General features: G+C 39.1%; 3 protein-coding genes across 14 annotated transcripts; 2 read left to right on the forward strand and 1 right to left on the reverse strand.

Moving 5' to 3' along the window:
* The first annotated feature begins 2,248 nt into the window (after positions 1-2,248).
* On the forward strand, positions 2,249-4,059 carry tmem14ca (transmembrane protein 14Ca). Of its 3 annotated transcripts, XM_020641666.3 has the most exons (6): positions 2,308-2,322; positions 2,696-2,758; positions 2,861-2,945; positions 3,228-3,329; positions 3,474-3,561; positions 3,847-4,059. In XM_020641666.3, the coding sequence occupies exons 3-6, from the start codon at positions 2,870-2,872 to the stop codon at positions 3,902-3,904; spliced, it is 324 nt and encodes a 107-aa protein (XP_020497322.1). In that variant the 5' UTR covers positions 2,308-2,322; positions 2,696-2,758; positions 2,861-2,869; the 3' UTR covers positions 3,905-4,059. The 3 variants fall into 3 exon arrangements, with proteins under 3 accessions (XP_020497320.1, XP_020497322.1, XP_020497319.1); XM_020641664.3 differs by lacking the exon at positions 2,696-2,758 and having other exon boundaries at positions 2,249-2,322; XM_020641663.3 differs by lacking the exon at positions 2,308-2,322 and having other exon boundaries at positions 2,602-2,758.
* Positions 4,060-4,073: 14 nt separating this feature from the next.
* Positions 4,074-19,060, reverse strand: mak (male germ cell-associated kinase). 9 transcript variants are annotated; one of them, XM_065949025.1, is made up of 16 exons: positions 18,933-19,060; positions 15,719-16,107; positions 13,940-13,994; positions 13,436-13,557; positions 12,300-12,382; positions 11,205-11,337; positions 10,897-11,068; positions 10,007-10,174; positions 8,681-8,941; positions 8,265-8,479; positions 7,869-8,008; positions 7,335-7,463; positions 6,199-6,285; positions 5,472-5,591; positions 5,203-5,298; positions 4,074-4,930 (listed from the first exon to the last, which is right to left on the reverse strand). In XM_065949025.1, exons 2-16 carry the CDS (start codon positions 15,820-15,822, stop codon positions 4,770-4,772), a joined length of 2,046 nt encoding a protein of 681 aa, XP_065805097.1. In that variant the 5' UTR covers positions 15,823-16,107; positions 18,933-19,060; the 3' UTR covers positions 4,074-4,769. The 9 variants fall into 9 exon arrangements, with proteins under 9 accessions (XP_065805097.1, XP_065805099.1, XP_029134673.2 ...); XM_065949027.1 differs by lacking the exon at positions 18,933-19,060 and adding an exon at positions 17,661-17,818 and having other exon boundaries at positions 6,199-6,282; XM_029278840.2 differs by lacking the exon at positions 18,933-19,060 and adding an exon at positions 17,661-17,818.
* plcxd2 (phosphatidylinositol-specific phospholipase C, X domain containing 2) lies at positions 18,381-26,268 on the forward strand. 2 transcript variants are annotated; one of them, XM_065949033.1, is made up of 8 exons: positions 18,381-19,138; positions 19,493-19,629; positions 19,807-19,926; positions 20,505-20,558; positions 20,676-20,831; positions 21,590-21,700; positions 22,109-22,239; positions 25,337-26,268. In XM_065949033.1, the coding sequence occupies exons 2-8, from the start codon at positions 19,579-19,581 to the stop codon at positions 25,494-25,496; spliced, it is 783 nt and encodes a 260-aa protein (XP_065805105.1). In that variant the 5' UTR covers positions 18,381-19,138; positions 19,493-19,578; the 3' UTR covers positions 25,497-26,268. The 2 variants fall into 2 exon arrangements, with proteins under 2 accessions (XP_065805105.1, XP_020497289.1); XM_020641633.3 differs by having other exon boundaries at positions 18,988-19,127.
* The last annotated feature ends 683 nt before the right edge of the window (positions 26,269-26,951 follow it).

Here is a 26,951-nt window from a genome sequence, read left to right on the forward strand (position 1 = left end):
CGTTTTTAAAGCAGAGCTGTCTGTGAGTGGGTTAAAGAGCGGGGTCCCGTTTGAATATCCAGCCTGTTTGTCTAGTACTTGGTTTCAACCACTTCCACCGGAGCACCGGGCCTCCGGCAACGTACAGCTCCTTAAAACTGTGAGCTGGGTTTAACAGGCACAGGCAACGGCTGCCCCTCCGGCGCTTAGTACACCCCTTTATAGTAAGAAAAATGAAACCTTATTATACTTTAAATTATTATTATTATTATTATTATTATTATTAATAATAATAATAATAATAATTGTATCATAATTATACAGGGGGTTTTGGTGGTACTGTTTGTACGTTTATTTTTTGGATCTAAGTTATATGTAGGAAAAGCTTCGAGTTGATCGGATAATTTTTTTTTCAGAAAGAGTTAATTGCTGAGTTTGCGTATTTACGCACTGGTCTTGTCACCAAAACGTATTGTTAAATAGTCTGGGAAGGGTCCCTGACGTATGCCTTTACTCCCATATTGTGAAGTAACATGGGACGTGATTGGACCCACACTTGGCCCAAAAGTTATGGAAAAGTTGGAAAATCATCTCTAATTGTTTTGATATAATGGTTTTAACCTGCAAAGTCAGCCTAATTTGGCGTACGTATGAACGCTGAAGACATCAACCATCCTGTCGCCAGCTGTTAAGGTATAGAAGCCCCATGTAGCTTTGTTTAATTTATGGATTCAGTATCTGCTAAGTCGGAAGGTTTCAGGCCCATTGTATAAATTGCTGCTCTCCGCGGAAGATAAATGGTGTTCCAGCGCCACCTTGCTTTGACAGAGGAGCGAGCAAGCGCCGCCAGTGGATTTAAGACAACATTGCAAGTAATTGAAACCAAATGAGAATGTGTGAGCAGTCAGTGGGCTATTCCAGTTCGTGAAGTAGCCAAACCGATGTCAGTCAAAAGGAAGTTGGCCTGGGCCATAAATGTAAATAAATCTATTTGACAAATATCCACATTTTCATCTTTATGCTTTCATTCTCAACTTTTAGAGTAATGGGCCCATTTTTATAATGATATCCGAAAAGGGCACCAATACTGAATCACAAAACCCAAAGCTTATAGTGTCTTATTCTGAATATGACTTTTTACATTTTTGTATTAAAAACACGAACATACATCTGAAATTGCATATGGCGAAGTAGTCCTGTTGAAGTCTGACAAAATAAGCGCTGTCTAAAAACGTAACACAATCTTATCCTGTGGTGCCATCTTGTGGTCGTAAAATATAAAGTCAAAGGAGGGCATCAACAGTAATGCATGTTGAGCTTCATAAATTAAGACATTTACAGTGTCGTTTATTTGCCTTAGGTAGGTCGTGTTTGTTTAGTCAGCTGATGAGATGATGAGGATTACTTTTTATAGAAACGGTGCGTAAGTGTGTAAATATATTTTGAAGTCATATTTATCAACGAAAATCCTCATGCATAATATTTTTAAAATCATGTACAGTAAGAGTTAGTGGTCCAATCTCCATCGGTGGGTTAACATAGGGAAGCTTTGTTTAAGGCCAAATCATCTTTGTTTTGGGGCGACAGAGCCAAATTATAGGATACTAAAAACAAATGCAGTGATGTAGGCTATTTTCTCCGAATTAATTAAATAAATAAATAATACTCGTACACTTAGGACCTTTCTTGTCTGATAAAGTTTTACATTGCTTCTAGTTTACAACTAAACATTATGTGAATGATCCAATATCTTAATACGTCATGACTCTTACCCCCTCCCCCCCTAAAATATTGACGTTAGTATCTAGGCTATATTATACAACATGTAACATGAATATTTTTTGTGTTATAGCCTTGTTTGAATGTTCAAGCACCGTAAGTAAATTAATTTTAATTGTATGAAAACAAGGAAGACATATAAACTCCTCTGTGATTAAATTTGCACGATATATCAAGCTGTTGCAGAAGCTAGAGTGAGATATCATCGATGATTAAAAGTGAAGAAAAAAAAAACATGTCATAGGTAATTCAGTTGGCTATTTTCAAAAATGAAAATGATTCAGACCAAACAGAATCTACCCAGTTATCCACATGTACAAAAAATATTATATATCTTATTTTTTATTTATTTTCACTATATATATTTTGTATCTTAAATATTACGCATTTTTTAGTAATAATTTCTTATTTCAATGTTATCTTGAAGCCGCAATCTGTTTTAAAGCACCAGGGACTACACTTCCCATCAGCCACTCTACCGTGTTTTTGTGTGCCAATAATTAGTGTTCGGTGGGGAACAGAGCCTGCCGTCGGTAGTGACAGAGGACAAATTGAAGAAGCAAGGTTGTATGCTACATTTGAGTCTCAAATTGTCATACTTAATATTCTGAGACGTCACTGTTGTATAACTTTTAAATACAATGGCGTTTATGTCATGAACTGAGAGTGACGATGCATTCAGTGTATTTAAAAAGCTTTCTTGTAACATATTGTATAAGTGTGTAACAACAGTGGTGCTAGTTTGTGCTAAGGCTTAGGCTATTTGGTTTTGGAACATCATACATCTTATCTAATAAACCAGACACACACACACCCTTCAGGGAGAGGGGGGGGGGGCACAGTGTAACGATTTGTCAAACAGACGAGCATTGCGGTGTAACGGCGAAGAGAAGAGTTATCGTATGCTCCAATGTTTTTATTTCTTCTGTTGCCTCAGCTAGTTTTATGCTATAGCTCTGTGCTTCAGGACTCAGACAGCTCCTTGAACATTTCTGCACCTGTGAGTGATATTAAGTTGAAACAGAAAGTCCTCTTAATTGAATAAGTTACCTTGTAGGCCTACTTTGAGTTCGTACACTAACTGGTGCTGTGGTCCTGACAGGTGTCCAACATGACTGTGGATTGGGTAGGTTATGGATACGCAGCTCTCATCGCTTCTGGAGGAGCCATTGGTTATGTGAAAGCAGGTGAGTGTTATGATGTAAAAGTAATATCAAGTTTTTAGGCTCTGGTGTTTGCTTATTTGTTTGCATGGTTTGTATCATAACTATTTCTCAATGTGGTGTTTACATTAGACCCTTTTCTAAATCTCCATCTGGCAGAATTAACAAGATGATTTCATGTCCTCACCTTGTTAAATATCAGTGATCATGCGAAGAACAAACAACCATAACGTACCTATCCATCCATACTTCAGTCGTGTTGCTGTAAGGCGCAGTTGTTGACCTTCTGTGTGACCTCTCTTTCAGGCAGTGTCCCGTCCCTTGCTGCTGGTCTTCTCTTTGGTGGTCTCGCTGGTTTAGGTGCCTACCAAATCTCCAATGACCCCAAAAACATTTGGGTGTCCCTGGGTTAGTACCCTCAGAAAAAAAAATCTGTATTTGGTGTTGTATTGAGGTAAAGGTAGAATGATTGTGAACAGTCTTATTTTGTTGTAACTATGGTAATTTTCACCATCACCCAATTCATATTTTACACCTCATGTTGGCTTCCAGCGACATCTGGAGCTCTGACTGGAGTCATGGGAAAGAGGTTCTATGGATCCAGGAAGTTCATGCCAGCTGGCTTGATGGCTGGAGCAAGGTACCGTATATCAATCTCCTTTATTCATCTAAACACTAATAACAATCGAGGTGAATTAATTAGATTTGATGAGTGTAACAGGATGTTGTTGTTACCTCTATGAGGGCAGATGTGCTCATTGTATAGTCAGATGTAGAAATGAGAACTACCAATAAATATGACAGTGATAGTAACTCTAGCAAATACAGATGTGTCTGTTCAGCACAATGTCTTTCTTTTTTTTCATTTGGTAAGCGTACAACCTCAAGTACAGTCTGGAGTCTTAAAGTTCTTGTCTTGTTTCAGTCTTCTGATGGTGGGAAAGCTAAGTCTCGCATTGCTCCAGAAGCCCCAGGAGTCCTGATGGAGGGAAGAATCGAACGTGTTCTCCAGCCCAATGTCTGAGGAGTGGCCTGTCAGCGTTTGTCATTTACTGTTGAATATTGAATATTATTTTGCAAATGATGCAGTAGTGTTTATTTGAAGATGAAATACAATACCATGTTTATATAATAATAATGGCTGTCTTGTCATTTCTTTTCCAATGAATGCATTATGCACCTTTTTGTTTTTATTTGTAAAAAAAAAAAAACTTTTACAAAATGTTCAGATAATTCATTGCTTAATACAAAGAGAGAAAGTTATAGCTTTGACTACCATTGCAATTAAAAGTATTTAGTCACCTGGTCAATAGAAGAAGAGGAAAATAAACATTTCAGAATGTATTGATAAATTATCGCTTAGGTTTTGTCATCAGTAATAAAACAATACTTGACCATTGCTACTAGGGTAAAAAAAAAAAGAAGGAAAAGCTTTGCTGTGTTTAACTCCTACTCAGAAATATCCCAACACTAACAGTAGAATTGGCGCATCCTGGATCTTTCAGGAATACAGTGGGGTTATTATTATAGACAGTATCAGGCTTTGTTCATCATGGCAACTGTGATCTCCAAATCACAGACTCCATACACCCTAACAGTTAGATCATACATGTCTCAGGTTCTCTAGAAACAAGGATTTGCTACAGTGGCATAACAATAGTCTCTTAAAAGAATGTGGGATTTCTTGTGTTCCAACTTTTGTCACTTTTCTTCCTACCCTCTACCTAATTTTTTTTTTTTTTTGAAAATGTAATTTGTTTCAAGGAACATGTAGATTTCCTCATTTACAAGTTCTTCCATGTTTAAGTATGAACATAGTTAAAACTTAAGTTCTTCCATTTTTGTGAACTACCGATTTCCACCGTATTTGGATGTCCAGTCCACTCTGCCATGGACGGGCTGCACGGCTGGAGCTCTAGTCAGGATGTTCCCAGAGTTTTTCCCAAGGGCTGCGTAGCTGCTCCCCTTCATCTGAGTCCTGTCTGCCCTCCTCCTCCAGCCCTCGAAATCTGGAACAACATGCATGTGAGTCGTTGTTCTCTATGATACTGAGACCATCTCTCTACCCAGCTACATATGTCACTTCAGTGTCCTGGGTGCAGAGACAGTCTCTTTACTCAGAACGATTACACCAACATGTAACTGTAAACTGTAAAGCTATACAGTTAGGTACAATCCAAGCCAAATGTAAAGATAAAATGTGTGCTCTATTAGTATTCAATCAATAGAAAACGATGACTCAAGCATGGAGAAAACAGCAACAACTAGAGAATAGAAATACCTTCATTAGTCTCACTCAAAGAGGAGTTAGAAATAGGCTTGGACAATGCAGATTTTGGTTTGTCTTTTTTATTGTCAGGAGATGAGGAAAGATTTACTGAAAGAGTGAAGAAAGGAGAAACAGTAAAAGTTAGGAGTGGAAATACTGCAAGTCAGTGATTGGAAACTTTATAGAAAAATGAGGAGGAACAGTTAGGAAGAGAGTAGCTGATCACACAGAGTAAAATACCAGGAATCATCATGTGTTTCATAGATAAGATAAAACCATACTTGTGTGCTGACCAGCCAAAGGGGCAAGCTGGATTCTCTGTCCCACTGAGCCCACCTCTTTCTTTTGGAATGACGGGATATAACCACCCGAGAGGTTGTATTTGGTGCTTACAAAAGTCCCTAAAAGTGAAGAAAAGACACAATTCATGGGTATTCCAAACACTCATTGTAATGCTCTCCAGTAAGACTTGTGTAAACTTAAAAAAAAAAACGCAAAGAAAGAACATTTTAGTGGAGAAAATCATTTTTAAAAGTTCTCAAATATGACCTCACTTCTGTTAATGTCTCATGTTAGGTTGTGAGATGTAGGTACCGCATATGCAAACCAATGACTAAGTTGAAGTGATTGAAGCCATTCCAGCGACACCATCGGTCTGCTTCACCAGCAGCCACAGATGGTAATCACTATAATTAGAGAAGAGCCTCATTGTCCCTTTATGAAGATGTTGTGGTTGTAGTGCAATTTACCACCTAATTCACACCTGGAGTTCTTAGTTCTCGGGTTAAACTGTGTATTTGTACTCTTGTCTCCCGCAGAGCTTTTAGCAGTTTGTTTCTTTCACATGTTAAGTCGTCAGCTGAATACCTAAAAGCTCGGTGCATCAGCCGGCATTCTAACTACTATGTTGATACACAGAGGAGCTTTAGCATGACAACAAAAACTTACAGTCACAGAGTCAGAGATAGCTAGATTAACAGTTCACTAAATGTAAACTCAATGAAATACCTTTGGAGAGATCGATTTTCTCAAGTATTCTTTCTTTTACAATAGCTTTCTCTTGAGGGCTATCCATAGATTTAGAGGCAGTTTCTTCTAGAGTCCCAGGAAAAAAAAGTAGAGAAGTAAGACATGAATGCATCAGAGGGAAAGAAGAAAAGGGGGAAAAAATAGAAATGATTGGAGAAAATTCAAAGAAAAACATCATGCAGTGTTGGTTAAGGCAACAGAGAAAGAACAAAAATGTTGTCTTAACCTGAACAACAATTTATAATCCTGAGTAATAGGTGAGTAGAATCAAAACAAACAGAGTGTTTGTGTGTGTCTGAGGGAGTGCGTGGAGGTTGGACAAATGAGCAGGGGGTTACAGTTAAGGGCCATTTAGGGAACACTAGATCTAACACTGGCCGTCATGAATTAGAAAGAGAGGAGGAGAGGTGAAAGAGAGGCAGAAGAAGAGAGGGAAGGAGGGGAGCACAGCGGGGGCTCATGTTGTGTGTCTGTATACATGACAAATGATTTATGGAGGTCTACGATCTCTAAAGTCACAGACACTCTGGCTCACTGCGAACACTGCTCTGTCAATGGCCCCATAAATACTGATCAGGAGACATTAGCTGCATCATTAGCATTTAGAGCTAATCACAAAGAGTGCAGTGTCCTATTATGTAACAGTAACTGACACTGACTGTCGCCAGGTTTCCACTGCCTGGTAAAATGAGGCGATTAAGGACGGTCATGGTGTAATCATTATTCATTGCTCTGGATTTCAAATGTAACTCCTCAGCAGACGTATAGTGTGTTATTTTAAACACTTTTTTATCGTGTGAGGGCTGAAATAATCACAGAAAATAAGTTAAATATATGTTGAGTCACAGAATGCTTGCATTTTATGGCCTTCAATTTTCTAAATTGGTTTTTGATCCCACATGAAATTCTTCTTTTTCACTAATATTCTGGAACACCGATTGGTCAGTTTATTTTCTACAAATGGGGGCTGTAAAACTAGTTGACAGATTACATAATTGTTCTGTTAATTTGTCCTCCTTCCTTAGCACGTTAGTGAAATCTGGGAACCTGAGTCCTATCCACTGCACACTGCGATCGGCCCTCTTAACACATCTACATAAGTCATCAGTCCTCACCTGCATTGACTCTGGCTCCAATTGGAGCGAGTGGTTTATTGATGGTGCTTGAGGAGTTCTCCCACAGGTCCCGTAGCGTCATACTACCCATCTCCTTATCTGCAGAAGTCTGATTCTTGCTGATCAACCCTTAAAGGCAACAGGAGTTGTGTTGTAAAAAATCTAATGCAAAGACTAAAATGAGCATGTTGCATTTTTTTAAAATAAAACTGGCAGATCAGGTTGCTAAATATAAATGGAAATATGCTTTATTGTTTTTATTGTTATAAGAATGATGAAGGATTCATTGCATCGAGCTGCGGATCACATTTAATTCCTCAATCTGTTACAGAGGCTTTTTTTCTTTTTAAAGGTAATTACAAACTTGATAAAAAAATAACCTGACATACAGAAAACAATCCTCATAAATAAGTTTAAGGGGAGAAGAGGTTAAGTGATGCAAGACCATTAGGAGACTATTTCTTGCTCAATGCTACATCATGGTGACTTTTCCCAATGATGAAGACGACCCAATTTGGTGTCATGCAGTCTTACCTGGCAAGTATCGTGACTGGCTCAGATAGTGCTGCCGAGCCGCGGATCCTGGAAGATTGGAGTCCATATGGCCCGCCTTAATATTGTTGGGTAGCTTAGTCACTGAGCTGTAGGAATACAGAGGTTTCGGCTCCTTAGGCCTGCAACAGAAATCAGTCTCTTCAAGGTCCATGCCCTGAAAAGCGTCTCAGAGTGCACTTTGTGAAGTCTCTATTGTGAGCTCTTATTCTGTGTTTGTTGTGCATTTCAAAATATATTTAATAGTTATAACAGACGGGGCTGAAGCTAATGCATGTATATTTATTGATACGACAATCTGAAGTCATGTTACCTTTTATCAACTCAGATAAAACATGGTGAATGACACCAGACCAGTTAAGATATGACATCACTTACTGTGGGCGCTGCTCCATAGGGGCCCTCTCCTCCTCTGTGTTCCCCAGGCTGGGTTTCTTGGAGATGGAGGCGGACATTTCTGAGGGGTCGGATTCCTCCCAACTGTCTGAGGTCTTGGTCACCGTCTGTCCCCAGCGACGACGGCCACTTTTCAGCACCCCAGCCCCACCACCACCACCACCGACACTGTTCTCACTGCCCAGCGATGCAGCTTTCTGCAGAAGATATTAAACTCAAAGTCAACACAAACAACCAATTTTCTAAATCTATTTGACCAACTTAACATCTGTGATAGTAGTCACATTACAAAATCAGTGACCAGAAGGACTCGTTTGTGTAAAAGTAGCATTTTAAAACACTTTTCTTGTGCAAAAATTATTCTTACATTTTATTGAAAATGAAATCAAGACACTCACTGCATTGCTGAGACCTGGTTTACACTCAGTCTGGGGAAGAGGGATCTGCTGAAGAGGCTGATGATGCTGCTGCTGCTGCTGCTGCTGCTGGTTTCTGGAGGAGGATGTGGAGGCTTTGGACTCAGAGGAAGACTGTTGGGGATCGGTCTTGGACTCTGATACTTGCCTCTGGCCTTGCACCCTTCCCTGCACCTTCACATTCTGGCTCTGAGGACGAGGTCCTAAAATTTGTCCGATCTGGAAATATGGATATCGCAGGGCCTGGACAAGGGGGAAAGGAACGCAAATCATTATTGTGAATATTCAGCAAGAATCCTTTTACAGCACAGTCAAGATTTCCAAACAATTCAAAAATGATTAACCCTGCATATACAAATGTATGAACCAGTCGACTGTGTAACTTGCATTATAAAACATGAGAGGAATTGAGCTGTAATGACACCAAACAAGGACAATTGTTTTCATCAAAGGCATGGTAGCATGAATTGTAAAATAAGTTCCATTCAGATGACTATTTTTGCTGACTAAATCTCAAGTGAAACCAAATTGTTCTCTTAGGATGAACTGAAAACAGATGTGCATCATTCACCTGGGAGCTGAGCAAGCAGAGGATGGAAAAGGTGTTGCCTACTCAGGGCCCACAGAGCAATTCAAGCTTCTCACTTGAGTTTAAATTATGTCTAACTACATGAGTGTTTCCCCTACCATTATATAAGGGGGGGGCGGCCTACCCCCCCAACGGCCCCTCCCGCCTCCCCTTGAAGATCAAAAAAATAATATATATATATCTATATAGATATAGATATAGATATTTATTTATTTTAGATTTATTTTTGGTCTTTTTGTGCCTTTAGTGTAGAGATAGGATAGTGGATAGAGTCGGAAATCAGGGAAATAAGTCATTTAAGGATACCTGCCCGATAGAACAGGACAGCTGTCATTAAAAGTAACGCATGGACACTAAGATTCCTTCAAGTATTTGTGTGGGCGTCCGTCTCCCCCCCAAAAGCTGTAAACCTAGGGGAAACACTGTACGTCATAACCACTGTTGTAGGTATTAAACACAGCACAGCAGCACAGGTGGAACATTAAGCACTGGCAGAGGGAGTGAAGTAAAGCTTAAGCACTACTTAAAATGAAGGATTAGGATGCTGATGCAACTGTTAATCTGCATGTACTGTAGCAGCATGTGCTGTACTGAAATAGGCGTTGTTGATCTAAAGAAGGTAGTAGTTCTCAGTTTAAACTGGAGTCCTGAGCAGTCTAGACCATTATGTAAACTACAACTTAACAGTCAGCCTTGAGGCTTGGTCTTGCCTTCCGTACCTGTACAGCAGTTGGCCTCTTTTTTGGGTCCCACTGCAGCAGGTCCTTCATCAGGACGATAGCCTCATTGCTGGCATTGGGGATGAGGGTCTTCAGGTGGGTCGGCACACATTGAGGAAACCGAAAGTTCATAGCAGAAGCTAGCTGGTAGCCCTCCGGCCAATCCGCCTAAGGGAAGAGACAATCGTTGGATCATTTATTATAATATAATATTCATTAATTGGATTTTTTTCTCAGATTATGTGAGAACTTTGTTTGGCAATTCACAACTTTTAACAAAAATGGCTACTTCACTAAAGTATTTTTTGAAACATACAAATACAAGATCCTCAACCCCAAAAGCAACTATTGTCTCAATGTAATTTGATTTATGTTGAAACCTCTGGGGGTCTCCCTGCTCTAAGACTATCTGACTACATCATGGTCATCATAAGAGAAAACATAGTGGGTGATTTCTGCACCATTTGTTAGATCTGGATTGAACTTGAAAAAATGTATAGTACAATATGAACATAGTAACGTTTACAACATTGTTACTGAGAGGTGGATGACTCATGTCTTGACCAAGTCTTACTAGAAATGGGTTCTGTGACTGTTCTCTGCAGTCAGAGTCAATAGAGATGGATTTGGGGAAAGCCTTTGAAATGAAGGTGAAATCCTGCTCAGCATTAAGTGAACTTAAGCTGCTTTACACCACAAGCTAATTTTCACCACAGAGAGAGTAACACAGCTCCTGCCCTTCTTACTGTTAATTTAAACACATTTTCCCTTTATAAATGTAATCATATCATAAATGATTTTATTTCATTTGATATCAGAACATGAAAAGTTTGATTAAAAGTCCAGATTTAATGTCAGTAATTTCTACCTATCCTCCAGTTTCTTATTACCTTTTTGACAGTGCCGAGGACTTGACAGATTTTAAAGACCTCGTCCACTTCACTGTTCCCAGGGAAAAGAGGTCTGAGGGTGTAGAGTTCAGCCATGATGCAGCCCACAGCCCACAGGTCAATGGGCGAGCTGTAGGTGGACGACCTGAGCAGAACCTCTGGAGCTCGATACCTGGACATGAAAAAGGAACATTCTCAAATAAACCACAACTGTAACCCACAGCTAAAAAAATATATAATGTACTTCTTGTATGCACGATTTTTTCCTGTTTTTTTTAATAGATATTGTTACCCAGTGAAGTACTTACCATCTAGTGGACACATAGTCTGTGTAGGGAGGTTTGGAGCGGATCTCTCTGGCTAGGCCAAAATCTGCTATTTTGACCAGTTCTGGACCCATGCATAGAAGATTTTCTGGCTTCATGTCTCGATGAAAGAAACCTGAAGGAAAGGTTTTACTGAGCTGAGCCAAAGTTTACAGAGTAATGTCACTTTTTAATGGGCAAATAAAATCACCAAACTACTACTACTAACTACTACGTTTTATATATTCATTGCAAATGTGCAGATTTCAGAAAGCACAAGAGAAGAAAGACTGAGCAGTTGCTGAATGGCTGTTTATTTTTTTTTTGCTCTTGGATGTTAGTGGTCCAGATTTGAAGGTCTGGTTAGTCAAGGCCTGAGAGTTATTATTTAAACACCCCAACATTGATTGTCTAACCTTAACCAAGCTATTTGAGTTCAAATGTTACATGTACAGTTTGTCCCTGTCCTTCTTCCTGCATCTCATCCCATCTACCCCATCCCATTTTTCCAACCTGGCGCTGTTCATCTTTGCTAAATGTTGCGCTCATGATGGATTAACATTGGGTCTTTGTGATATAGCAATGAGTAAAGTCTTTTACCTGCTTTTTGTATGCATGTACCTGCTTTTTGTAAAGTGCCTTGAGGTAACATTTGTTATGAATTGGCGCTATACAAATAAAGATTGATTGATTGATTGGCAGTCCTTTAATTACTGCATTCAGATATTCTGCATGAAGGCAGAATCATAAAGGGAAACAATAGGCTGTGTCTTTTCTGCATGTTTTTTTGTTAATGGGGTTGTGATGTAAATCATGCTTGCTGATGAAACAGGCACCAAATAGAGATAGGGTCGGCAATGCTATTTTAAAATATTGTTTTGTATGGATTGAGTCTTTTTAATGTTTCAAAGCATAAACACACCTAGTAAGAATACAGAATGAAACATACACATGACATGACATTCCATATTTCATGTATTGTTCTTTCTGAAGTTCATACTAAACTATAAGAGTTATTACAAACACACACTAACCCAACAGATGAAAGATCATGCTATTTATGAGCAGGTAAAAGAATGAAAGCAGAGGACCTCTTACCATGCTTATGTACAAAAACCATCCCAGAGAGCACTTGAAACATGATGTTCCTAATTTCATTCTCAGAGAACATCTTATTCTCTCTGACAGCAGAGCAAAGCCATGGAAAAGGAAGGAATGAGAGGTAAAAGAGAAAGAAAAGAAAAGCAGAAAGTGAGATCCTGAAACTTAAAAGCCTACTGGATGTGCGGAAGCATGGGCATGTCCAAGTTTAAATCAATCACGTTGGGGTTTTTTAGATTTGAAAACTTGCCAATCTACACGAGGCTTCCACAGATCCATTTATTAAAAAGAAGCAGAACAGTTAGTTAGAAAAGCAAGTTATGAGAGTTCACAAACTACAAGATTCTGATCATTTAATCTCCAATTTGGCAATTCAGAACCATGTTTGAAATATTCCATATTCTGAATCTTGCAGTATGCAACCATCCTCCTCACACTAGCAGGGCATAAGGGAAACACTGTACACCTACCATATTTGTGAATAAAGGACAGGCCTTGTAAAATTTGAAAGCTTATGTTTCTGATCACTGATTCAGGGAACAATTTTGTTCTGTAAAAATAAAAGTGATTCTTATGAGCCTGGTAATGCAAGTATAGGTACATAAACAGAATTGTCTTTGTAAGTCACTCAGTGGCCAAATACGCTGATAAACAGAGCATACATACGAATATACAGTTAGACATTCAAATGTGTAACACACCAGGGCTTCTTTGACCTGTGCATCTTTGTCATTTATAGGCAGGACAAAACAAAGTGTAGGTGCAGTGCACACTCTGGGTTTCCATCCTAGGAAAACCCACAAGACTGCCCCTAGAGATATGAGTCTGTTGGCAGCTGTAAATGTGTAACGGAAAGCTGATGCAGGTCAAGTTCAAAACATTTAAAATCATTGTCTGATGAGAGACCAACATAGAATATGCCAATGGAAACAATTGGGGCCAAGCCGATCACTCACAGGTAAACATTAAGTGAGTATGTTTAGCCATGTATGGCTTGTAATCCAGCAGGAAAATCCTGATAAGAAGCTGAAATTTTGTAACTTTACAATATAGCTATGATATTTTTAAAAACGACCATTGATTTATAGATCATGTACAAGCACTTACATTAAGTGTGGTGTTTCTTTTCTCACCTGTCCTTCATTAGCTGGTAGAGGTTCTCCTTCATATACTCAAAGACAAAGTAGAGGTGGTCGTTCTCTCTGATTACCTCCTTCAGTTTCACCACGTTGGCATGGTTCAGCTTCTTCAGGGACTGGTGAGACGTACCATTGTAGAAAATGAAGAATAATGAAATTCATGTAATGTTATTACTGTTTCATGTACATGTGTCATTAGGTGCATGGGAGAGATATCACATGACATGTTCACAATTACTAATGAATGATTTCCAGAGAATAGGAATCATGTCAAACAGTTCATGTTGAAGAACTGTTCAACGTTCAATGAGAGTGCTCAGGTAGATTGGACATTTTTAAGTTCTAACATGGCACAATGTAAAGTGTACAGTAAAGAGATAATGTGATTTTGTTACATTGTTAATTTGCAATATTGTGATTACTAAGAAACACAAAGAAAGCTTTATAACTGGAAACAGTGTTCAAAGAGCTGTTATGCATGATTGCGTTAAACCTTACCTTCACCTCCCTTAGGTTCATACATTCTTCCCATGAATAAAACTTCCTCTTCATTCTGTAAAGGAAGGTCAAACCAAGTGCGCTCAGATATGTATCACCTTAAGAAGAGACATCACATTCAGCAGGCAATATAAATTACACCCAACATACAGTGGTGTTATCTTTTTAAAGGACTCCTTTGTGCGAAACCAAGAATATTTTTGTAGTTTTTGGGGGTTTCTCTACTTTCAGCTCATTCATTTCAACAATCACAACAAACTATCATTTGTAAAGTAAAATAGATTGGTTTTCTAAACTGTACAGGCTTTACTGTTCATTGTTGTGAACTTGAATGAAGTGTAAAAACCTTGCTCCATAAATTAAAACCACACACATACAGGACACACCTCTGGTCGTGTATCTTCTCTGACCAGCGTTACCTCTCCCTCCAGCTATAATTATGTAAGAGTTACAGAACGAGCTAATATCTTGTTTCCCTCTCTCGGCACCTGCCTGTTTCAGTTGCTCCCACTGCAGTGACAGTAACCTGACACACTCCTTCTACTTTCACTCCCTTTCACCGTCACCACTTGTATTGTCTTGCACGGTAACCAAATGATCAACCAGTGGACTCATCTCCCCGGTTTCTCATCTATTATTGAACCCCGCTGCCATGCTGCTGAAACAAAGGCATGTTGGCTAGTTTGTTTGTCTTGGTGAAAGACGGAAACCAGAGGCGCTTAGTCCTACACTTTACTTCGTTTCGGTTCTTTTAAGTATGCTTTCATCCACGGCAGTGTATAATTCATGCAAGAAAAAAAAAATCAAGTTTTTCAAGAAATACAAAGAGTCTGTCAAACTTTTGAATAGAGTTTCAAAGAGAAAAGTTTTTTCGCCATAAATGACCTACATTTCAAATTTAAAATACTTTTTTACTGACACTGACAAAACACTAAATACTAAAATACTAAATGCCTGTGTGGGTCACCCAGGTCCAGCTCAGTCATCCAGGTCATAGTAGTGCAAAGTTTGATCCTCAGGAGACAACTGGACTTGGTGTAAGTTCATTCAAAATGCTTCTTTAGACCAACCAAGTCCTGTTGTCTTTGGGATGAAACTGGATAATTGATCTTAATGTGGAAATGGAAACTTAAGAGAGCCATCATTAAGCTGAGCTGAGCTTGATATTAATGTCAAATTCAAACATTACTTTTTATTTGCAGCTGCTGCCAGGAGTCTTTAAATGGATATGAATTACAAAATAATAATGATGTTTCTATGTGACCTACAAAAGCAAAAATTAGCAAAAGGAACGCTCATTTTTTTGTGATATTTGTGAATGCTTGTAACCAATGCCAACAGGCAGGTGCCAGACAAAGTGAGTTACATCACACTGCATGGGAAACTGAAACTCATAGACATTTACATTTTACTTATTGGGTTCAGTGATTTGATGATATTATGGGTTCTTTTTATTGTAAACTGAGAAAACACTGAGTTTGCTCATTTCATATATATATATATATATATATATACACCACCACCGTTGATTCCCCTTCTCCCTTACTTAGCCTGGAGTTTTTAAAGTCAAATTAAGTTGTTTTTTTTGTGCTGTTGGTCCACATAACCTTCTTTTTAATGTAAATCTGCCCTTAAAACTGGATTATTAAAACATGTTGACTATATAACACTTTAAAAACAACTTGCCTCTCTTTTATGTTTAAGTAACCAAATGATTGTATATCAATATACAAAAGACAAGCTGTGTTTTAACCTTTATGGTAAAAAGAAGCTCCTCACCTCTTTATCGCCACCAGCTCCCCGGACTCATTGCTTCTCCCCATCAGCACACTACCATAGGTGCCGTCACCCAGCTGCTTCAGGGTGGTGTAGCGATTCATCATCTCTTAAGATGGGGTCATCAGCTTGCTAACTTTCCTTATTCATCAAACAAGATGTGGACATGCAGTACTCCTTCATTGATCAAATGTCTCGTTTCACCGGCCTCTTCTCCAGAAGTGCTCAACAGTTCTTTCCCTAGAAGGTAAGGTCTTCACTTGGCGAGTTTGTCACCACGCTCACCAGTTCTTGAGGTTTAACTCTCATCTTGCAGTAACTGATCCTTAGATAGAAAGGCAGGATCCCGGTGTTGTCGGTCAGCCAACAGTCACTTCTGTGTCTTCATAATCCTTAAGAGACAGGACATAAAGAAAGAAAGAAATCAGCATCAGATACAAAACAGTCTCCTGCAATTCCAGAGACAAGCAATGACTGGCCTGTTTTGCCCTCAGTGGGGTGATTTAGGCTCCCACACGACAACTCAAGGGAGATGACACATCCAGCAGCAGGCAGATTAGGCCCAGAGGGATGTAAATAGGACATTACACAACGATAACCTGCATCCACTCCCTTCCACCTGCCTGGTGAGAGGATGTTATTGACGACACGGGGGGTAACTGATTATTGGTAAATGATTTTTGAGGCAAAACAAAAAGAGTTAACAGACTCAGAATAGCCTGATGATTTACCTCCAGCGCAGCTGTAAACTGGTCTGTCCTATGCTGTAACATTGCCCTAAATGTTTCTCTAGGTTTTGTGAAACATCCTTATCACGTATGTTATTCACACATCAAACACACTGCATATCTGAGGGGAAAAAAACAGAGACGCCAGTTTATCCTTTTGCATGAAGGATTTCAGTCAGGTTGTCCCACACTATCCAGTGTCACGCACAAAAGCGAGTGAAAGTCTGTGCCTTTGGTGAAATCTTATTATGTATTTTATGCTTTCCCAGATGTTCAACAAAAATGTATGGATTACAGCTTTAAGGATATGTTGTACTTCATTATAATAACACAAGAATTAGATGAATCAATGCCACAACTGTACCCTAATTCTACAAAACACAACATCTACAGCAAGTACAAAGCAAAGAAAACTGCTTCTTTTGGGCAAAGTGTGGGAAGTAAGTAGGGCATGTCTCTTGTGAGTAAATGACCTGCTGTGTTTTAGGCTAAAAAGTCAATGCTGCTGCAGGTAGGGCAGCTAAACAAAATGAGATTACAATGTATTTAGTTTTGGGACTCCTGATAACTGTTCAATTAATAACTCACCATGTGCCTATTATTTCACTTTTGTCTTAAATGTAAATGCTTTTAAGATTCACTACTCATCTTTGAACATTGGAAAGGCTGTTCTCAACTTTCTTTCTTATTACCGGTAAAGGAAGGCATTATTTCTCTAAGCAATAGCTTCCTGATATCTGAGTCTCAAGGGACAATAAATAAATAGTAGCCTAGGTGTTACAGGTTCAGAATCTGGCTAGCATGCACTCAGCTCGAGACAATCTGCTGGTGAGGGATTTAAAGGGATTGAGCATGTCTTTAAGCCACATGACATTAGGAGGCCATTCAAGGTCAATTATAGAAAACATGTAGACATTTACCTTACAGTTGTAAAGAAACAGATTACGTTTAACTTTTAAAATGATTACGTGGTAACAAAGGTATTGTTTACAAAAGTAACCTGTTGTCATTCACTTTTAACCCAAGTTAAGAAGAATCAACTTCAGTTCACTATAGTAAGGCTACACCTTCTTAAAATGAACAGGGGAATAGAAAAAGTGACAGTGACATTAGTGGCTGCTGTCAGCTTTGACAACTCATCCCCACAACCATTTTTGTTCAGGCCCTATTCCTTTCTTTTGCCAAATAGGTTATTTCATCTGTGGTTTTAAACTCACCATTTAGGGGTTGAGTGTCTTTCCTGGATCCTATCTGGCTCTGCTGATAGACCAAGTGTCCTCTCACACAATCCACATAGTATCCACAACTAGCTCGTACGATAAGCCGCTCTGTGTGTGAGTGTGCTACTGGTCTCCATGGAAACGCGCACACAAACTCAACGTTTGTTTAGGTTGACAAGTGGACGCAATGCTTTGTGGGATTTGTAGTCCTTGCAAGCGTTTGGCGTTACTGCGGAAGTGAAAAGCCACAGCCCGAATAAACTAAAGCTTCAAATGTTCAATCTTGGCTCATACTAATACAGCGCTTAGTCTTTTATTTATAACTCAAATACAACTTTTTTTTTAAAGATTCGAAGGAATTGTTGGTAAAAAGGTAAAACCCTTTGAGTAAATGCTGCTATACTTTCTGACAAATGCTTGAATTCAATAAATAAAAATGTAGGCTAAATAGTATGCTTAGCCTATCTATTTTTTTTTTTCTTTTGCAATAAGCATTCAAGTCACTGGATTGGTTCGGTAGTGAGGGCTCTCCACATCTCTGCTGCAAAGACTGTGGTTAAAGTTCTGCACCAGCAGGTGGAGCTGTAGCGCTGCGGCTTTTTATTTCCAGGTCGGCCAATTAAGTAATAAAGACCCATAGCCTACCCATCCCAATACAGATTCTTTAAATAAATAGGCGTAGCTTTTAGACAATTATCCTTTTTCCCAACTACACTAGGTCGAGCCTTCGTGAAATTTCTACAGTTTCTGTCAGACCAATGAAAAGCAGCGAATGCATTTAGAATACAATGCAATGCAATGCGCACCAATATGCTTTAAATAAGCTATATGGACAGTCATCCAGTCTGCATGTTATTATTGCTGACTCTTAAACACATTAAATTAGTCTTCATGTTCAGACGACTTTCCCATCGCGGTGTGTAGGTTACAGTCTTTGGGCTCTATGTGCTTCAAGTGCTTGTGACAAGAGGAGGATATTTACCTACAAAATCACACACACATTAGGCAGGTAAGCTAAGAAGCAGGGAAGGAGGGACAACAAAGTGGAACTCTCCCTAAGAGGATTAGGTCGTTAGCCAGCCTGCGGTCTTTTCAATGGATTCCCGGTTCCCAGAGCACATTTTAGCAGCACTCCATGCAATAGCCATATCGGACATAGTGTGAGAAAATTGGTGATAATGCATCCTGTCCCTGCCGAGTGGTGTAGGCGACTGATCCGGGGATTCTGATGGATTACATTTGATTTTAAAAGATGACGTTAGTTTCTACCTGATGGGAGCGCACGGGAACCCGTCGCCGGGATTGCACCGGAGAGCGGTTTCCTGAAGGGGGGTTTGTTGAGAAGGTAACGCGGTTCTGACATGAAGACTCGACCTGCGGGGATCGGCAATGCCAACGCCGACTGGATGGGTTCGCTCCCGTCCAAGCTCAGTGCCATGCCCCTCAAACACCTCGCCGTGCCTGGTGAGCCTGTCGTGCGTAAAGATGTTTTGGTCACTCAGTTCATCTGTCCAGCAAACTATGACACCAATGTGAACTTTTGAACTAGAACATCAGAGCTACAAGAAAAGTGATGGTGATGCTAAAATACACGTCACCTTTATCACTCTCCATCTGTCACCCGTTCTTAATTTTCTGTTAATGCTGCCTTGTTTTAGGCTACCTCTTCGCCCACTGGCACTATATTCTTTTATCTTTGTCAATGTATTATTGTCCTTACAACCCCTGTATATTTTATGTATTTGTTCAGTTTTCCTTCTTGAAGATCTGCTCTCTCTCTCTCTCTCTCTCTCTCTCTCTCTCTCTCTCTCTCTCTCTCTCTCTCTCAGGTTCTCACGATTCCTTTACCTACTGGGTGGATGTGCACGCTCCTGTGGGACCAGATCAGAAGGCATATGTAAAGTACCTGGCCACCATGTTCAGCGTCTTAGCCAAGAAAGTCATGGTGAAATGGTCCATGACTCAGGTATTAAGTTCAGATTACTAGTATACAAACCCAAACATGTGTGGTGCAAAAGAGCTTCCAAAATATTAATAACACTTTTTTTTAAATATTCAAAGTCAGTGCATTTTAAAACACAGGTTTTTGTCTTTTTAGTCAGCTGTTGTGTGTGTTGTTATAAATAATGTCTATTCTTCCTAGAATCTGACATTTAAAGAGCAGCTGGATGCAGGAATACGCTACTTTGATCTAAGAGTCTCCTCCAAACCAGGTGAGCCTGGAAAAGAGATCTACTTCATCCACGGCCTGTTTGGACATAAGGTGAGCAGCAAAGTCAGTATTCATTTAGGTATGTATTTATTTAAATCTCACAGTCTGTTATCATCCTTTAATATGTGTGTCTTTCCTGATCCCAGACCCTAAGAAAGTCTCCTGTCCTGGAACGATCACGTTTTTATTTCAACATTGCTTCAAATATGTTGCCACTCGTTCAGACTTCATTTTGTCTCATGTAACAATCTGAACAGTGATTTTGTCCAGCTTGTATTGTGTTCTAGTGGCCAGCTGATGTTATTAAAGGGAAGGTTGTGGCCTTTGAGGCCACAAAGGATCAACAGTTGTTAGTTTAGCTGTAAACATCCCTCTTCTACAGTGGGTCATTCTGGTCCCCTATAAGACACAACGTCTTGCCACTGGTAGTGTTATATGAGATGTGAGTGTTTATGTTAAGGCTATGACAACATCTAAACGCACCATAAGAATTAGATCTTACTTTTATATTTACTTGTAATTATTTGTGTGTTTGTGTTTTTCTCATATCTACATGTGGCCTTTGTACATCACCTGTAGATTTGATGCGGTAAATGGTCTCTAACCTTTCCCTCTGATTTCCCCTAAAGGTGAGGGATGGCCTGTTAGAGATTAACAACTACTTAAGCAGACACAGGAAAGAGGTGAGAAGCAAGTTAAAGTGTTTATTTGAAGTAAATTTAGAAGAAGAAAAAAACATGGATACATTAGCATGACCAGAGATCCAACTGACCGATTCTGATTGGTTTTATTTTTTTAAGATTGTCTTTCTAGACTTCAACCACTACTACGCAATGAACGCAGAGCATCACAAGTACCTGATCAGCATGCTCCAGGAAGTGTTTGGCAGCAAGCTTTGTAACAATGGTGCAGTTGAGGGCATCACCCTGGACTACCTGTGGGAGAAAGGATACCAGGTGAGCTCAAAATGCATCCGTAGAAGTGAGAAGTGATTGGACAACAATTCTATAACATCCAGACCTATTAGTACGTGGACTATGGGGGTCATTCAAATGTCATTTTAAAGAACATGGAACGCTATGCTCATCTGTTTAATCTTTAACTAGAAAATCTTTATAAAAGATATCTGGAGGTTATCATCTGCATCCAGGGAACAACAGATTTTTTTTCCCCACTGCTTGTGCTTGAATGCACCTGAATATAAATATGTCTTTACTCGTTAGCCCAATTAACCCTTTGGTCAAGTAATCCCTGAAGCCTTTGACTTCTCAGGGCAGGAATTAGTTCTGAGCGTCATCCCATTAACAGTTGTTCCACCATTTCCCTCACAAGTGTTCAAGTGTTGTTTATATCCTGTTTATATACTTGAAATGCTTATTTCCTCACCTTAACATATCTTCATCTTCTTTTTACAAACAATACACGAGCACAAGAAGAAACATACACACCCGTTAATTACATTGCTCCAGGTGTATGTCTGCGGATTATTTAAATACTGTCAGGTGAATCTGTAACTGGCTCACAGTGTAAAGGAGTAGTAGTCGGAGAGAGTGCAGTGTAAGTAGGTGAATAGGGCAGAGCAAAGAGGAAAGACAGCAAGCCAAAGCAGAAACATCTACCAGCTGAAAGCCTTTTCATCTTTCTTGTGTAGTTGAAAGTGCACGTTCACTTCTGAACTGTATCTACTTACAATTTTCTTTGATTCTCTCCGCAGGTGATTGTATTTTACCACCATCAATCAGCTCAGGATATCCCAATCATGTGGCCAGGCAACAAGATCCCTGCTCCCTGGGCCAACACCACTGAACCACATAAGCTCACACAGGTCAGAAAAACAACATTCTCTGATAAGGACCTGCAAGCATGCATGCTTCTTTTATCTCATTTAGTGGAAATCAATACAAAATACTTCTGCAAGATTAGGGATTCAAGCCAAAACAAATTTTGTAATTTCTTGAACTGTCTTGACTTTTAATCCTTTGCGTCATCAATACATTTGACCTCTATGTGTGCATAGGTCTCTATAGTTACAGACAATCTACAGCTATTATTGCCTTCTACACAATTGGCTTACTATCAACATCCCATACAAATACTTTTCTCTGCATTCTTTCATTCCCTTTTACAACTCTTGTTCTGTACTAAACTCAACAACAAATCTACTCTATTTAATTTTCTCAATAGAGTAGAGACTTTTATGGTGTAATTGTTGTTTGTGCATTCCACTGTATAGTTCCTGGACACCACGCTGAAGGAAAGAGCAAAGCAGGGCTCCTTCCATGTGTCTCAGGCCATCCTCACACCCAGGGTCAACACAGTGGCAAAGGGCCTGGTCTGGGGGCTACGCAACTACCTGGTCGAGAGGTCAGTGATTCAATTAGTTTTTTCTTTTAAGATTTATATTTGGGCTTTTGCCTTTATTTGATAGGATAGGGGATAGAGTAGGGAATCGGGAGAGAGTGGGGAATGACATGCAGGAAAGCCGCAGGGCCGTCTGCTTGGAGGACTATAGCCTCCGTACATGGGGTGCATCCTAACCACCAGGCAGTCTGCGCCCCATCAGTGACTACATTTTGGGTGTTTTATGAAAATGTGTGATTGAGGGAGAAATGGTGAGATGTTATCAAAGTGTATATTTAAATGAATTTGTATGTCAAATTCTGTAGTGGTTTTGATGCATATACTTAACATTGCCTTGACTTGCCTTAAAACCTTTAAGATGCAGCAGTCCAGCTGTGTGTAAGTGTGTATTTTTTATGTCAAACATCTTTGGAAAACGACCCATTCATTGACTCTTACGTTCTATGTTTTGTCCTTACATGGTGGCCAGCAGAGGGCAGTACACTAAATGTTGGAAATGATTAATTGCATCTTCATCCATACTTGCAAAACGTAAAATGAGAAGTTGTTGCCCTATTTCGTTTCAGGGTCAAAACCAAAAGTACAGTTTAGTGCTTCAATGGAATTTCCTTTAATATATCTTCAACAAGTCCATGCTTTCACACAAAAATTAAAGGTTCAAATCTGATTAAAGCAGAGCATGTATGTTTTTGATATAGCCTACATATGCTTCAACACTGCTGTGTCACAGTCTATGAAGTGAACATTTAGGATGTGAGATAGTTAAGAATTCAAACTGATGTTCCATCAAATTGATGTGGGCCTTGTAGCAGACCAGGGTGGAGAAATGGATGACTCTTTTCTGACTGATGGTTAATGAAGCTTTATTTTCTTTATGCAGTGCCATTCATTTTCACAAACACAGCGTAAGAGCTGCACAGAGAACAAACATAAAGACAACCATTACACCAATCACATATTCAAGCTAAAATATATTAATTACAATATAAACAAGACAACAGATATATAAATATTAAGTTCATAAAGTGAATTTACAGTGGTTCAAACATTTTAGTCTAGACCTACCCAGTAATAACAATTAAGCATTTTTCTATAAAAACCAAAAATATAACCATTAAATCACATAGGGGGATTGTTCAATGTAAGGTACTGATAAAAGGGCTCATGTTTAGTAACCGGACAAACATTTTTCTTTTACATTAAAGCAGGTCTTACAGGCCTCAATTAACCAGGGGCTCAGATACCGTCGCAACCATAGACTGTAAATATTACAGTCGCAACACACTCGCCCAGGAAAATACAACGCAACGTAACAGTAAAACATCAAAGATTACAGAATTTATACCTTGTGCACCACCTTCCAGCAGGCTCCAGCCTTACAGTCTAGTAAAGTTTGGAGAATGGACAACTGTAGTTTCAATCAATCATTTCATGTGAATGATTCGCTACCTGCATCTGCTAATATCTGGTGTAACAAGCAAACTCCGTCTTCAAAATTAGATAAACATAAAACAAAAACAGATAAATATACACAAATAACCAGAAAACACTACACTTTATATTACAAAAAACTTTAATCATTCTAGAAATACAGTATAAAGATGATTTGTACCTTGTGCACATTTCGAGCAGGTTGATAAAGCATGGAAAGTGGACAACTGGGGTTTCAATCAATCACTTCATGTTAATGCTTCCTTACCTGTACCTGCATCTCTTTAACATATCCTGTGGAAACAGGAAACGGGTAACAAGCAAAACCCGCCTTCAAAATAAGAGCCCCAAAAACAGATAAAGCATACACAAAATCGCAGGAAATACTAGACCTTGTCTTGCAACCACAACAAAACAATAAAAGGCGTACATTAGATTTTTGTATTTTATAAATTTAAGGGGTCTTTTAAACAAGCCTTACAAATGAACCCAACAAGGTAAACATAATGTTTCTCTTTATCCTCTTAATGGGTCCTTGACAGGAATTATTCAAAAGCTTTGTCAGTATTTTTGTTATTATAGATCGTCATGCATCGTCTCTCTTTCTATTAGGTTGATTATTATTGTCATGCTCTACTGGGATTGGCTGTTTGGGAGCTGTGAGACCAGTGATGTGACTGGCTTAGAATTGATCTATAAATCTAATCTAATCTAAATAGATTTATATTCCACTTTACCCAGTCCTTTACAGTACTGCACCATGCAACCATGCACTTGCAAGATTAAGTAGGATATATAGAGTCATTTCAGTGACAAATACTGAATATCACATACATTGCCTCTGAGAACCTGCCTTTCAAAAGTTAAAAGTTCTTCTTTATCCCTAGCTTCTCTATTAAAATATTAACACACAGTTATGACTTTACTGGTTCATTTTTAAGGATAAATTCCCTCAATCGATTTATAGACAAAGGATCGTAGGGAAACACATTTTATCTTGGAATCTTATATCCTAATTGATGACTAACTTAGTTGCACAAACTTGAACAGTCAGTCTGTGAGCCTTAGGTGGAAATGAAGGTGGAAATCCTGACCTACAGTACACCAAACCCTTACATGTGAGAGAAGCCGACTCTGTTTGTAAAACTCCTGCGCGGACGCTCTGGCGAGACAGGAGGTGGCCTAATTTTGCACTTCCAAGGAAATGGGGTTGTTTATCTCTGCTGGGTGACTTCCTGGTTTTGTTCTGCTTGTGGCTCAGACAGAGAGGAGAATTTTAGGGTGTTAGTAGTGATACAGCTACAGAGTCATGGCGGGCGTGTGCACCTATGCCAGTTACCAAAACAGACACTGTTTGAATGCAAAGCAATGATTATGACACAATAGTGGAAAAGAAGTATTTTGCTGACAAACACAAACTATGCTCCTCTTAACCCTTTTAACCCAGAAAGACATTCACCCAAGGAAGAGCTCATTAAAGTTTGACAATAGTATTGTAATAACAAGAAACCATACAGAGAATGAAACTTGGCACTTGGATATTTTAAGTATTTTTGCGAGCCAGGGATTGAGGCTGAAATGATATCCCAGTGATAGGCTGTTCAGTTTAACAAAAATAAGTGTAACTTTAAACCTCCTAATGCATACTTTCTTTTTCTTTCGGCTCTAGAAACCTGCCAACCATCATGTCCTGGGTGGAGGCTCAGAGGCCGGGGGTGGACGGGGTCAACATCATCACCTCTGACTTTGTGGAACTCACAGATTTTGCTAACATTGTTATCCAACTCAACAACCTGCTGCTGTCTGAAAAGGACAGCAAGTCAAGATAACACATGTTTGCACAACTGGACAAATTTGTGCTTACCAATGCTGGAAATAGGATTGCAGATTCTTCCACCTGGAATGATTCAGTGCATGAGTCCTGCAAATTGGTTTCAATCAATGTGTTTTTTTAAATAATTATACAAATGTATAATGTTAAACACCTAAGGCATTTTTTTCATCATCAGAGAGAAGGTAGCCATTTCTGTATGAAGCAGGGATTCTGTAGACATTTGAATGAAAAGTTGTACACCTTAAAAATCACTCAACTTTGATGGCTTTTTATGACTTTATTAGAGAGGAGGACAGTGGATATTGTAGGAAAACCATGATGAGAGAGTGGAGAATGACATGCAGCAAAGTGCCAAGTGTCAGAGTGGGACCCAGGCTGCCTGCTTCGACGGCTATAGCCTCTGTACATGCAAAATAACCACTAGGCTATCCAGCCTACCCTTACCCTCAACTAACTATTAGAAACATAAACATTTCAAATTTAGTTGCCCGGGCAAAACTGTGCTCCAACATCATGCAAAAAGTCCAAAAGAGGAAAGGAATCCGTAGATAAGATCACAGAGCCCGGCCCATACCAGCTGGCTTCATCATATTACTTTCCCATCACCCCTGTTTGGAGTAAAACTTGAAATATATATACTTTATCTGTAAAGACGAGGTCGCCTACTTAAAAAAAAGTTACCTGGACTGTGATCATATAACAAAAAGATTGTACTGTAAATATGATGTTGATATATATGTACATTAAAGATTATATTTTAAAACAAGGATCACGTACATCATTTGTTTTTTGAGGTTTAAACTTGATTTAAACTCACATGAAATAAAGACTTGGATTGAAAAGGGATTGGATGACCAGACTTCTTAAACACCCAACATTTTGTTAGAAAGTATCAGAGGAAAATGCTCAGCCAAAGAAATTGCAAAGACATTTGTTTAAATTGCATTCTCAGTTCACCTATAACTGTAAACAATTAGCAAGTAAGCTGAAGTTTGTTTGTTTTTGACACAGTTTTTTTCTGATGGTGAATTGATAAAAAGAGAAAAGTACAGCTGCAGACTATTTGTGTTGTTAAGAGTCCCATATAGTAAAATGGAGCCCATAGTGGCAGCTCTATACGTTATACTTATAGTTGGGCTTTATAATTTGAGAAAGTAAAGCAGCGCACCTTTAGCTGGGAAAAACAGAGAGGAATGTGTTGGAATGTGTGCCACAATTCCCATAAAACACATTGCCCATACATACGCACAGCTATAAATGTTTATGTTTATTGTGTTTATTCTCAGTTTACCTGGGCTGGACATGCAGAAATAGAACCAATGTCCAGGCATAGAAAAACATTCACTATACGACCATGTCAAGTCTGCACTGAGATCCATAAAATAGACCATGTTATAATAGCAAAGAGCAATATGCCAACTTATTATCCCATGAAATGTTCTGTGTGTGT

This window comes from Labrus bergylta, chromosome 20 (genome assembly GCF_963930695.1).
Source record: "Labrus bergylta chromosome 20, fLabBer1.1, whole genome shotgun sequence".
Lineage (NCBI taxonomy): Eukaryota > Metazoa > Chordata > Actinopteri > Labriformes > Labridae > Labrus > Labrus bergylta.

Excerpts from the sequence above, each read along its gene's own strand:
- tmem14ca (XM_020641663.3), top strand. The coding sequence starts at position 2,669 with ATGTTTTTATTTCTTCTGTTGCCTCAGCTAGTTTTATGCTATAGCTCT. Across the intron at positions 2,946-3,227 it reads CATTGGTTATGTGAAAGCAG|GCAGTGTCCCGTCCCTTGCT; the intron begins GTGAGTGTTATG and ends CCTCTCTTTCAG. Across the intron at positions 3,562-3,846 it reads GGCTTGATGGCTGGAGCAAG|TCTTCTGATGGTGGGAAAGC; the intron begins GTACCGTATATC and ends GTCTTGTTTCAG.
- plcxd2 (XM_020641633.3), top strand. The coding sequence starts at position 19,025 with ATGAAGACTCGACCTGCGGGGATCGGCAATGCCAACGCCGACTGGATG. Across the intron at positions 19,128-19,492 it reads CAAACACCTCGCCGTGCCTG|GTTCTCACGATTCCTTTACC; the intron begins GTGAGCCTGTCG and ends TCTCTCTCTCAG. Across the intron at positions 20,559-20,675 it reads TAAGCAGACACAGGAAAGAG|ATTGTCTTTCTAGACTTCAA; the intron begins GTGAGAAGCAAG and ends TATTTTTTTAAG.
- mak (XM_065949025.1), bottom strand. The coding sequence starts at position 15,822 with ATGATGAATCGCTACACCACCCTGAAGCAGCTGGGTGACGGCACCTAT. Across the intron at positions 11,069-11,204 it reads GACTATGTGTCCACTAGATG|GTATCGAGCTCCAGAGGTTC; the intron begins GTAAGTACTTCA and ends TTTCATGTCCAG. Across the intron at positions 8,942-10,006 it reads AGAGGCCAACTGCTGTACAG|GCCCTGCGATATCCATATTT; the intron begins GTACGGAAGGCA and ends CCCCTTGTCCAG.